This window comes from Ursus maritimus, unplaced genomic scaffold (genome assembly GCF_017311325.1).
Source record: "Ursus maritimus isolate PB19 unplaced genomic scaffold, ASM1731132v1 scaffold_11, whole genome shotgun sequence".
NCBI classification, from domain to species: domain Eukaryota; kingdom Metazoa; phylum Chordata; class Mammalia; order Carnivora; family Ursidae; genus Ursus; species Ursus maritimus.
In genome coordinates, this window is record NW_024423453.1 from 2513837 (window position 1) to 2528043 (window position 14207).

A 14207-nucleotide genomic window follows, 5' to 3' on the forward strand; every position below is an offset into this window, starting at 1 on the left:
GCATCCTCTTAATATGAGATGAGAGTACAATAGGCCTTAACTGATCTCATGTTAATTCTTATTACTCTCCATCTTATTTTCATACTAAAGTCTCAGTGATAAAGTAATAATAAATCCAAATACCATAACTCCCTCTTTAGTTTCATCATTTGTTACTTTGGCTTACCAACTTCCAGTCGTGCTGGCCTTCTCTCCCCTATCTTGCTTAAGGTATTAGCACAGGGGTCCTCATTGTCTGAAATGATCTTCCCCATTCTCTTCTCCCAGCTAACTCCCATCATGAAACACAGTGGTTAAGAGCACAGACTCTTCTAAGCTCAAATCCCAGGTTTACTACTCACTAGCTATGTGACCTTGGAGAAGTTTGCTAATCTTTCTACGCCACAGTTTCCTCTTCTATAAAATGAGGAAAATAATATCACCTACCTCATAGAGTTGTTGTTAGGTTGAAATAAGTTAACACATAATAAGGATCAAGAATAGTGCCTAGCACATAACAATCACAATCTAAGTATTTGCTATTATTATTATTCATTCCTTGGTTAAATAGGACTTCCACTGGTGTCCCCAAATCGATTTGCTACTCCTACTATATAATATATTCCACACTGTACTTTTCTTCAGTAGCACGCACTTCAACTCTAAGGATTTGTATACATTTTTATTTAATGTCTTTTTTCTCTACTACATGTTTCATGATGGCAGGAACATGCTGGTCTTGTTCCAAATGTATCATCAGGGTCTAGAATTGGCACCTCAAACATATAAGTACTTAATACAAAAATACTTGTTAAATAAATGAATTTAAGCAAATGCATGATGTAACCATTAGAAACGAGTAAGAGTCTCATATGATGACAGTCATTATCTAAATAGAGATCCGTCCTACGTAGAAAATTATATGCTACATTGTAAACTAGGTATATAATACCTCAATAGTGCTGATTTTAATATAAACCAAAAACAAGAGAATTCATAAAAATGTGCATGTTCTATTAATTTATAATTTTAAGTTGGATATTCATAAGTCTCCATATCCATGAGAGATTTCCAAAGTGTTTGGCACTAAGCCTAATTTGTCAGGCTTAAAATAATTTAGAAAAAAAAATTGTCAGGCCTCTTCTGGAAACTCCTTCAAAATGTCATAAAGCAGAGTTCAGGATTCTATGGAACTTTGAACCAGTATTTTAATACGGCAGAGACATAAACCTTGGCAAAATATCAAAGTTTCTCCCAGAGGTAATGGAATGTACACCAAAACAATGTTTCCAATATGAACCATTTTTTTTTTTTAAAGAAATCATTAGAGCATCTTCATCCTGAAACTCTGGACCACTGTTTGAAAATAACTTCTGTTTGTTATAAAAACAATATAGTTTCACAGAATAAAATATGACAAAAATATCTGGGAATCATAATGTGCCAAACATAAGTCAGCAATGTAGTGGCATTATTTATAAAAAACAAATGTGACACTAAGATGAACTTTAAAGAGGAGAACATACAAGAACTGTGAAATAATCTTTCTTCTAACAAATATTTGATGAATGCCAAGTATCACTGTAGTGTAAATACAGCCTGAACTGTATGTTTTAAGTCAATGCTAAGAAACTGAAGAGAGTACAATATTAAGCAAGAAAGATAATAAAGGAGTTGAATCAGGAGAGGGACTAAAAGAAAGATTTAAATAATTTTTTTTAACTTAAGAGAAAGAAAGGCAAATTGTGAGTGTGTTAATATGAAGATTATTAGAATACAGTTACTGCACCATTCTTTTGTTATTCACGATAAAAATTGAGACTAGCTCATCACTTCTTAAATATAGTGTCTAAATAAATACTTAGATAGCAAAACTGACAAATACAAATTCTGTGCTTAAAAGCCAGTATTCTTATCAGGTCACTGTGATGGTTAGTTTTATGAGTCAACACAACTAGGCTATAGCTTTCAGTTACTCAAACACTAATGTAGGTGTTACTGTAAAGGCTGTTCTTATAAATGAGCAAGATCCATAATCACTTCAAGGAAGGAGGATTATCCTAGATAATGTGGGTGATTCTGATTCAATCATTTGTGAAGGCCTTAGAGCAGAACTGAGGCTTCTCTGAAGACAAAATTCTGCTCATGGACTGCAGCTTCAGCTCTTGTCCAAGAATGCAGCTTGTCCTTCTTGATAGCCTGCCCAGCCCCCACAGTCACAGAAGCCAATTTCTAGCAACTAATCTCTTAATATGAATATCCTACTGGTTCTATTTCTCTGATGAAACTCCAAACCGACAGGCACACTTAGGTTGAAATGTATATGCAGCTAGAGATACAGAATAAGTTATCTTATAGGTCCTTAACAATTTTATCATTCTCTACCTGAATTTCATATCTATTAATTAAAATAATTTTATTTTTTATTTCACTAGCAACCACCAAAAGATTTCTGAGTAAATAATGCCAAATAAAATCGGATGAGGGGCTCCTGGGTGGCTCAGTCAGTCTCTTNCCCTCTGCAGCTCCTCTTGCTCTCTCTCTCTCAAAATGGATAAAATCTTTTTAAAAAATAAACAAAAAACCCCCAAATAAAAGGGGATGCATTATTATTTATAATCCTCACTGCTTCTAAACACTGCTGAGATTTCAAGCTTGAAAGAAAAAAGAGTAAATTTGTTAACTTAAATATTTTCATGCTTCATTAGTTTTTTTTTCTTTTAAAGATATTTTGCTCAACTTTTAATTAATCAAGTTCCCGAATTCTAATAAAATGTCCATTATTCTTGAGATTAAATACTCCATCCTGAGTTATGGAGAAACTAACATCACCTTGAATCAGTTATGAATAATCTATGGGAAACATTGAAAGCCTGACTTCTGAGCTAACATAACATGTGAAAACGTAATGTTACTAAAACAGACCACATGTCACACGTAACCCCAAGTGAGAATAAGAAGGTAGGGGAATTGACAATGACAAGATATGAGATAGCTGCATAGCAGGAACAAAATAAAAGCAGGAAAGAAAACCAAAATCAAAATTCTTTGAGGAGACAATTAAGTGGAGTCCAAACCAAAATCATCTGGTGTTACATCACTGAGAAATATGTGTTGTTCAAGGAGGTTGTTGAATAGATCCTTTTTCTATTTTCTCAACTTAATGTAACTGAAATCACAGGAATGCTTTGGAACAAACAGACCTTTCGATAAACTTATTTTAATTCAGCGATTTACTCCTTATGCATACAATTTTTCAGGACAATGAACACTGCCAATATAAACAGGATAATCAAATTCCCTAACCTTTTGACAATCACTGATATTTTCATTTAAGGCAGCCAAACTTAAAATATATGACTACTATACATATCCGTGACCTATGTCACCCTAAAAAAGAGGGCTGCTGAGATCTAGAAGCAGGGCAATCAGGGGAAGCAAAGTAACGAGCAATATGGTGGATGGGCCTAACGGGACTACCCAGATTGTTGAGCAAGGTTCAACGCTAACAGAGTCTAATAGTGTCTAAGGAGATCAGTTTCTATCTGACACTGATAAATAAAAAGAAAGTTCCTGTGCAAAGTTAGCAATAGTGTTCCCCAGAGGGATTATGTCATAAGGTTCTCCCAAGTTCAATGTTTACAGGGGCTCATTTAGGTAGAGGGAGGAAAACAAGGAGCTCAAGAAGTATGTAGGACGACTGAGTGAATTAACCCAAGAAAAGAAAAGTCTAGGGAGAACTGGATAGAAACCAAGAGTCCAGTAACATGATTTGAAGCTCTGCATAGGCTTCCAGACATAGTGGAAAGAAATAAAAGGCACTTTGGGATACAAGAATGAAGAAATCCTAAGAACTAAATGGCAAGAGTTTGGGAAGAGAGGCATACTTCAAAACTACAGATGGAAAACAGCAACACTAATTATGGTTACCAGCTACAAATGATAATGAGGGTCTACTGTATTTTTAAGCTTTGCTTGGAGTAGTTTTGAAACCAGGCCAATGTAAGAATTGTAAACTCTTTAGAATTTGTAATTAGATTGGTAGTGGTGAGAAGAGGTATTTGAGGCATTCAAGGATTGACAATATCTATCGATTGTTTGGTTATATAAAAAACCCCAACTGATTCCTATAATTTTAAAATATTTAGTTAATGTCATCGAAGCCATTCATCAAATAAACACTTTAGCAAAGAAAAAAAAATGTTTTTAAAAAACAACAACAAACTTGCCAAAAGTTCCTTTTTAAACTTTTTTGGCAAATGGCTAGAGCTATCTATAAAGTCTTCTGTGGGTACAGTTACCACTTGTTTTCATGGCTACATACAGGCAAATTAGAAAAAGCACCTCTCCTCTCAGAATGAATTAGAGAAAAAGATTTCATCTCCTCCTTATTGCATTAGCCAGAAGGTTTTGTGCAAAACTCTATACAGTGGCTCTGAATGTGGGTCTCTGGATTGGTAAATATGTGATATGGCACACCTGTAGATACAGGTCAAATCAACTTTGAGGATTTATTGCCTACATTAGAACTTCTCCAGATTGTCTTTATTTTTTTTTTTTTTTTTTAAAGATTTTATTTATTTATTTGACAGAGATAGAGACAGCCAGTGAGTGAGGGAACACAAGCAGGGGGAGTGGGAGAGGAAGAAGCAGGCTCATAGCGGAGAAGCCTGATGTGGGGCTCGATCCCATAACGCCGGGATCACGCCCTGAGCCGAAGGCAGACGCTTAACCGCTGTGCCACCCAGGCGCCCCTCCAGATTGTCTTTAAATAAAGAAAATTCTCTCCATGTAGCTGATACTCTGCGTAAGTGCTTTAAGACCCTTTCTTTACATTATGAATCTTTTTTGAGAATCTTATTAAAATTATGGACCCATTATCCAAAAAATGCTTGTGCATACATGTACACACACAAAATTGTATATATAATTCCAAGGTTCATGGATCTCCTTATGCCCATTCATAGGCTCCTGTGGCTCTTGAGTGCTATTTTACACTGTTAAATTTAGTTTACCTAAATGTTCACCCACAGAAAAATTGGGAGAAGAAGCTACAGAGGTTTCTACTCAGAGATCATCATAAAAAAGAACAATAAAGCCAGATGTGTTGAGAACACTGCCCATAATCACAAATGCAGGATACCTCAGATCCGCATACCATAGAAGTTTCTATATAATGTCTTCATATATCACCTGAATATACAACATATTGTATGAACGTTATAAAGCTTGCAACTGATCATTTTTCCAGATTTAAGTAAAAATTTAGAAATTAATTTCTTAATATATTGCCTCATTATGAACGTAATTTGAAGCAGATCGATTTCCTTCTTTGCCTTGACCTACAAGAAGTGTACAAAAAAACTTATAGTCCATGTGAAGAAACTAGGTATTATTATTTTTTAAAAAAATTTTTATTATGTTATTTTAGTCACGATACAATAAATCATTAGTATTTGATGTAGTGTTCCATGATTCATTGTTTGCGTATAACACCCAGTGCTCCATGCAATGTGTGCCCTCCCTAATACCCATCACCGGCCTATCCCATTCCCCCACCCCTCTCCCCTCTGAAGCCCTCAGTTTGTTTCCCAGAGTCCATAGTCTCTTGTGGTTCATTCCCCCTTCTGTTTACCCCCCTTCATTCTTCCCTTCCTTCTCCTACCGATCTCCCTATTTCTTATGTTCCATAAATGAGTGAAACCATATGATAATTGTCTTTCTCTGCTTGACTTATTTCACTTAGCATAATCTCCTCCAGTCCCATCCATGTTGCTGTAATATTTTAACTTACTATCTTATTCTTTGTTTCCTTTCTCCCCATCCTGATTATATATTTTCTTTCATGTACATACTGTACACACAAAATATTATGTATATGTATACATAATAAAGCTACCCCTCCCCTATCCCACTAAAACTCTCTATATGGGAGTTTGATGAATATCTACATTCTTCAATGTAGAATTTAACATTCTTTCCTTTGTACTCACTCCCATGGCATAGCACATTGTACACCATCTGCTGTAACAACTATTACTACGTTATAATCATGTTTGTATTTTTTTCCTCTACTACTTCTAGAGCTTGGGAACTGGGATCCTATCTTATTCATCTTCATATATCTGGCATCTAGCACAAGGAAAGCCATAGTATTAGGCAAGAGACTGTTAAAGTATTTTAACACCAGTGGACCGATGTTATGTATGCCAAAGCACAAGGTAAGAAATGTCAGAGTAGACAAGAAAGACTGGTTCCTAAACAAATCTTCAACTCATCTGCATCTTTATAACTTTACTTCAATCCTGGTTTTCCATCAGCTCTGGCCTCAAGTTTATTCTCTGCAGAGAGAGATCCTTATGGCTTTACTATGGCCCCACCTACATTCTCTCTTGAAAGGTTAGGCCAAGGCTGGAAAACGTTAACTAATATTTGCTGAATATGTCAATCAAAGGCAATCTTGCATAGTAAAGGAGGTCCCAATAGAATAATGCAGACTTTAACTTATCTGTGTGTGTGTGAATGTGCATGTGTACATACATATGAATATGAAAATTATCACAAGTTTTTATCATCTGCTTGACAATTAACTCTTTCAACCACCTTCTTTCTCATATCTCTTATCAGGCCTCCTGACGTACCTAAATATTCAAGACACTAGATATGTGATAGAGCTCCAAAGTACTTAAAGCACTGAATAGCTCTGATTGGTAGAGGTGTCAATATCTGCATTAATGTACAATTATTTCAGCTTTAAAAATTTTCCGATATATGATAAAACCTATTAGTATTCCACCTCTTTACTTACTAGTTGTATGACCTTAGATTAGTTACTGAATTGCTCTGTATCTCAATTTCCTTGTCTGTAAAATCAGAATAATAATAGTCCCTACCTCATGGTAATGTTACGAGGATGAAGTTCATTAAAATATGTAAGGCACTTAGAAAACTGCCTAAAACACAATACTCCATAAATATTAACTTAATAATAGTTATTACAAAAACATTTTCTACTCAAAGTCTATAAAATGTCAATGTTTTCAGAGCAAATTTTTTTTTAATTAAAGATTTTATGTATTTATTTGACAGAGAGGGAGGGAGAGAGAGAGAGAGAGAGCGAGCAAGTGAGCACACAAGCCGGGGGAGCAGCAGAGGGAGAGAGAGAAGCAGGCTCTCTGCAGAGCAGGGAGCCCAATGTGGGGCCCGATCCCAGGACCCCTGGATCAGGACCTGAGCTGAAGGCAGATACTTAAACAACTAAGCCACTCAGGTGCCCCAGAGCAAATATTTTTTGAAAGCCATAACCCAGACTACTTGAAAGTATCATTTAGCCTATTTTTCAGTAGAACAAAGAAAACATTGTTTGCATTTTTTTGGTAATATTAGGTTCAAACACATGAAAATGCCATTTTCATAGGCAATATCAGCAAGTATATATATAGGGTTAACTTTCACAAAGTATTTTGTTAGAAAAATTAAATACATTTCATTGAAATGCATTTAAAATAATTTTAAGCAATTGAACCTCAGCATGCAATTACATTTCCAATAATAATTTTAAAATAATTAAAATATTGCCATCATAAACATCTTTACCAGTCTAGGTATAGATTGAATAGTTTTCTCTCCCCCCTCCACCTCCATTAACATGTTAAAACCTAATCCCCAGTGCAATGGTATTTGGGGTGGGACTTTTGGGAGATAATTAGGTCCTGAGGGCTCTGCTTTCATGAATGGGATTGGTCCTTTATAAGAGACTGAGAGAATACCATGGCCCAATCCACCACATAAAGATAGCTGTCAATGAGGAAGTGGGCCTCACTAGACACAGATCTGCCCAGTGCCTTGATCTTGAACTTCCCAGCCTCCAGAACTGGTAGAAATAAATGTTCGTTGTTTCTTCGGTTTATGATGTTTTCTCATAGCGGTCCAAATGGACTAAGATATGGGATATGGAAAAACCTGACTATACTACTAAAAAGGCAGTAAACACCTTCCTGGTGAAACACTGGCCTTTTAACCAATAGGGGTCAACTTTTCTACTTTGGTTTTCTAAATGGAATTTTATATGGAAAGACTAAGGCAGCTCCAAAAAAAAAAAAAAATAGTGACTCCCTTTTCATTTGAAGATAGCCCAAATCATTACTTTCAATCATAAAATACATTTAAATAGATACTTCCAAAATTTCTGACATTAGAACTTTGATTTCCTTTTTATAGAAGGGAAGAAATATGCTTAAGGATAGGTGATTTCCTTGAAAAAGAAAATTAAAAATCCTTATTCTCAGATCTGAAAAACATGAATCCCTCAAATGTTCGTTACTTTGTTCACTCAACCAGCATTTGTAGAATACCTCCTGTATGCTCAGTGCAGCTCTGATTCTGAGGTCAGAGGTAAAAGTCATTAGCACACCCCCCCGCCCTTTTTGTAAAGATTTTATTTATTTCTTTATTTTAGACAGAGGGAGAAAGCACACACATGCAGGCGGGGCGGGAGGGATGGGGAGAGGGAGAGAGAGAATCTCAAGTAGACTCCTGGCTGAATGTGGAGCCCAATGCGGGGCTCAATCCCAGGACTTGAGATCATGACTGGAGCAGAAATCAAGAGTTGGACGCTTAACTGACAGCCACACAGGCACCCCCATTTCGTCCTTTTCTTGAAGAACTAAGAATCCACAGAACAGACAAATTAAATAGATAATAATAATAAAATATGATAAAAGCTATAAAAGAAACTAGGAAAGGGACTAAACTCAGATTGTAGGGAATGGAGCACAGTATAATCAAAGAGAGAAAATAGCAGAGCATAGAACCAGGGACATGTGAGGGGCCAAAGCAATCAGGAAAACTCGAAAGATTTAGTTTGGCTGGACTGAAGGTGAAGGCATGCGTGCGCACACATACTGCTTACTGTATGTATTCACTGCATATCTGTAACCTAATCAAGGTTAACAGAATAAAGAATACAAAAACAGAAAAAAAGAACAAAAACTTACCATGCTTTCCCCTAGAAATATCCACATACTGGCAAAGTCTGGGATGGATGATGGTCTTAAGGATTTGAAATCGCCCTAAAATTTTGATGGAATTTGGTGTGAGAGGAAGCCCATTGCTTCCACAAACATCATGTGGCAGAGCCGAGGCAAAGAAGGTAAAGGCACCCATTTCAGCATCCTTCAGGGGAAACATTTCAGAGTCCTAGATCTTCTAAAATAATCTGGAAAAGGAGAGAATTTTATGACAGATCAACCAAAAATTAAGCCAGTGTTTTCTCACCTTAAATATGATTAATAATATATAACCTGGAGAAAAATGCCAATCAGAACACTTCACAGTAAAAAATATCAAAGTTAAAAAATTCCAAGATAACATCAAAGAGGAAAAACCACCCAATGATAAATTTACATTGTAGTTCTAAATCATAATCAAAGATTTTCAATGGCATAAAAAGGAAAATATAGAACATTCCCTCTTCGATAACCCCTGACAGTTTTAAGAGTTTAGAGGAAGTCTATTATTCCATATTTATATTAATAAGGAACTTCTGTTTACCTAAAGCTTGAACAGAGAAGATACTATCAAGACCATCAAGAACTTTTCCTTCTCACAGAGTGAGTAAAGTCAGGAAAGAGGAAATATAGATACATAACCATTAACTTTAAATTATCAGGGCCTCTATTCTAATAGTAGTAAAAATTAAACTAGATAACAGAGGCCTCTATAATGTTACCTAACCAATTTAAGTTTTTGTGCTAGGTACTTTACATGTGACCTGTTTATTTTTTTAAAGATTTTATTTATTTTTTTGAGAGACAGTCAGAGAATGAGAGCATGAACAGGTGAGAGGGGAGAAGGGCAGAGGGAGAGGGAGAAGCAGGCTCCCCTGTGAGCAGGGAGCCCAACGAGGGACCTGATCCCAGGACCCTGGGGATCATAACCTGAGTCGAAGGCAGACACTTAAATGACTGAGTCACCCAAGCAACCCTACAGGTGACCTGTTTTTATTCTCTCAACAACCTTCACAGATGTTATTGCCTCCGGTTTATAGATGATTCACGTATATATGTATCTGGAGTGGTCCTATTGACATGGCCTTCAAAGCAAATAATGCCCCAGACGAAGTAACCTGGAGATTAAGGAACTTGCTCCAAATCAATCTGAACCACATCAAGGCAATCAAAACAAAAAGGTCCCTAGACAAAAAACCATTTTTCTCTCACCCAGGTGTCACACTAAAAAGACATTCCATTGGTCAAGCACTGCATGCTTCCCTTCACAGCTTTCAAAATAAAAATGTTGGAATTCTAAATCGAAGTAATAGACCACTTTTCATGTCTGTGCAGAAACCTCATTAAAAACATTAAAAAGAAACATTTTAAAATGTATAAACTCATAATAAGGAAGAGAACAGAAAAGGGCCATGAACTAATGAAAGATTTCAAAAAACTCCAATATAGCATTTTGCATAGAGAGGAGTATTGTCATAAGAAGCAAAAGAAAGCTACAACCTATATTATAGTCAAGAGGTGTGCTGAGTCTCTTCCAATTCAGAGGCTTCAAATCAGAGAAGCAGAAATAATGGGGAACATAAGTCAGAAGAAGGTTTGAAATGAGGAAGATAATGTAGAGGGCTGAAGAAAAAAAGAGTTAACTCTGCCACTGGCCCTCCCAATACAGGGTAGTTATTTACCCTCAAAGGAAAAAAAGTTAAATTTCTTCCCTAGAGATCAAACCAACTGTGTGAGAATTACAGTAAATAGCTGGTATGGTCAATGGTGACAAAAGCAAACTGTTCTTAATTCTAGAATTTGTAGGACCCCAGTTAAGATCTGACCATCTACCCAGCCTTCCTAAAGCAGAGTACAGCAGTCAACAAGCTTATCCATATATACAAAGTTCTCAGACAGACTTCCTTAACTCTGAAATAATGAACTGTCCAGGAGTCATCAGATAGTTGAAGAAAGACTACATTATAATGGGCAAAAAATAAAACGAACAAATTAAAAAAATCTGCCCTGGAGGCAACTGAAATAACTTATGGAAAAGAAAAGAAAAAACAAAAACTGGCTGAAACACATTTAGAAAAATTTAAGATGATATTACATCGGGAGGTATGGCAAAACATATTTCACAAAAAAAGCAGAAAAGGAATTACTGATACAGATGAACAACCTCATTAATATCCAAGAAGTTGCTCATTAAAACTACATGAGAATTTATACTTGCCAGATAGTAAAGATTAAGAAATTTGATAATATATAATGTTAGGAGGATATAAAGAAGTGGAATGTAAACTAATACAATCACTTTGGAAAACAGTTTGACACTATTTTGCTATTCCATTCCTGCAGAAACTCCTACACACATTTAGAAAGGGATACATATAGGAAAGATCAGCATGGTATTGTTCCTTTTATTCCCAAACTGGAAACATAAATGTCCAAAGACAGGTGAATAGTTAAGTATATTGTGGTACATTCACCTTATAGAAGAATATACATGAAAGAAAATAAGCAAATTGTAGCAACATTTAACAGCATAGATGAATCTAGAAATATATAACCTCGAGTAGGAAAAAAACAGCACACAAAATGTATGTCAATATTCATAATATTCAATGAGAAAAGCTAAACAATAAATAATTCATGAATACATTCATATGAGGTAATACTATATTTAAAAAGTAAAGGAATAATAATAATAGTAAAACCTGAGGATAGGGTTACCACTGTATGAAAAGCAGGAGTGAGATTAGGGAAGAACCCATAAGAAGCTTCAAAAATCTTGAGTAATATGTTAGTTCTTAATAGGTGGGTTAATGGGTGTTCATATTATTATTATGCTCCATAATTTCTATATTCTTTACCTGTATATGTGTATGCTATAAACCACATATTTCATCTATTTTTTAAAATTTTAAGATGAAAAATTTAAAAATACAATGAATCGATTTTCAAGGCCAAAATCAATAGAGAAAGGACAGTCTTTTTAGCAAATGGTGCTGGAACAAGATATACATATGGAAAAAAAAAAAATAAACTCAATTCCTACTATTACATCCATGAAAATCTGTGATGGATTATAGACCTAAATGTAACATAAGAGAATATTTTTGCAACCTTAGGGCAGGCAAAGATTTCATAGGCAGGCTATAAAAAAATTTAAAAAAATAAAAAAATAAAAGCACTAACCATAAAAGACAAACTTGATAAAGTGAACCTCACTGACATTAAAAACATCTGCGTATCAAAAGACACCCTTGAGAAAATAAAAATCCAAACCAAAGATAAGGAAAATTTTTTTTACTTATAAATATATGTATGTATATCACGTTATGTATCTATACATTTTTATCAAATACATATATGTATATATATGTGTATACATGATAGCAGACTTGTATCCAGAATATATAAACAATGCCTACAACTCAATAATAAAAAGAAAACAAGTCAATACAGAAATAGGCAAAAGTCTTAAACATATATTTTCACAAAAGAGAACATACAAATAGACAATAAGCATATGAAAAAGTTCTCAGTCATAAATCATCAGGGGAATGCAAAATTAAAACCACAAAAATATGCAATTTCACACCTACCAGAATGGCTAAAATTAGAATGACAGGAAATACCAAGTGTTGAGGAAAATGTGAAACTGGAGGTGATATACTGCTGCTGGTGGGAGTGTAAAAATGACACAAGATCTTTGGAAAACTTTTTGGAAAACCATTCTATGACTCAGAAATCCCAGTCCTACAAGATATTTACCAAAGAAAAATGAAAATATTTGTCCATAAAATTACTAGTATGAGAATGTTCATAGTAGTTCTATTCACAATAACCCCAAATTGGAAGCAATGCAACCATCACATAAGTGAATGGATAACTAAGTTGTGGCTATTTGTCCAGTGGAATCCTACTCAACAAGAACAGAAAAGGAACAAACATGCCAAAATATACATATCTCAAATACATTATGTTGATGAAAGTAGCACCAGATGAGTTCATATTCTATGACTACATTTAAATGTAGTTTCAGAACTACACTTCTAAACTAGAGTGATAATAATGAGTACATAGTGCATTGGGCAGGAAGGATTGGATTGGATAGAGAAACACAGTACATTTTTGGGAACAGTGAAAATGTTCTACATCTTGATTGGGGTGTTGGTTGTCACATGGATGTTTACATGTATCAAAACTCATCAAACTACTCACTTAAAATCAGTGCATTTTAATATATGTACATTTTATCTCATAAAAAATAAAAAATGAAATACAATTAAGATACTATTAGAAAGGAAAAATTAAAAATGAGTGGTTGGAAATTAAATGATTACCAAGTTATACAGAAGTGTTGGAAAATAAAGTTGACAGAATTACTCAGAATATGGAACAAAAAGCAAACAGATAAAAACATAAGAGAAAAGATAATAGACATAGTGAATCAAACCAAGAATCCAAAAACCACCTTATAGCAGTTTAAGTAAGAGAACAGAGAAAAAAAAAGGAGAATAAATTATGAAAGACAGAATAGGAGAAAATTTCCCCACAGCTGAAGGGAAATATGTACTTCAAATTAAAAAGGCTTATAATATTACAGAGGATAAATGAAAATACTCACACTGAGACATTTATCCTAGCTCCTTGCAGTGAGTTCATTGCAAGAATAGACTCACAAGATATGTCATCATAAATTTTCAAAGCGTCATGCAAAACTAAAATTTTTTAATCACTCCAGAGAGAAAACAAATAGTTCAGACATCAACAAATTAAGATAAGACTGTCATTCTCATCATTTCATGAGCAATAGTGAAAGTTAGAAGACAACAAAGCCTTGAAGGACTTAGACATAATTCTGTTTCTATACCCTGCCAAACTATCAATCATAATAGCAAAAAATAATTTACAGCCATATAAACATTAAAAAATAAAATTACCAATCACATACCTTTTGTGAATAAGTATCCTTAGGATGTATTCTACCAAAAGAGAGGAGAAAGACAAATAACAGAATATGTGTGGTTAAGAAACAATGTAACTTACCAGAATGTAATCTGTTCAAATTAAACAGAAAGTGATTGGGCTTCAAGGGGAACATCTTCAAGCAGAGAAATGGAATGGAAGCTTCTCATACAAAGAATGAGAGGACATGGTGAAGAAAGCATGTGATGGCAGGACTTGGTGAAAAAAGGACATGTACCTTTCTCCCAAAAGAAAACAGAA

The 14207-nt window shown here is 34.8% G+C and overlaps 1 protein-coding gene across 2 annotated transcripts in view; it reads right to left on the reverse strand.

The window, feature by feature from the left end:
- TBCK (TBC1 domain containing kinase) overlaps nucleotides 1-14207 on the reverse strand; it is a 201409-nt gene that overhangs the window by 185470 nt on the left and 1732 nt on the right. The window contains exons 2-3 of one of the 2 annotated variants that reach the window (XM_040626208.1): nucleotides 13933-13963; nucleotides 8976-9196 (exon numbers count right to left, since the gene is read on the reverse strand). In XM_040626208.1, coding sequence (XP_040482142.1) covers nucleotides 8976-9168 — 193 coding nt within the window. In that variant the 5' untranslated portion in view covers nucleotides 9169-9196; nucleotides 13933-13963. The remainder of the gene's footprint in view (nucleotides 1-8975; nucleotides 9197-13932; nucleotides 13964-14207) is intronic. The other variant, XM_008689397.2, reaches the window with a different exon arrangement.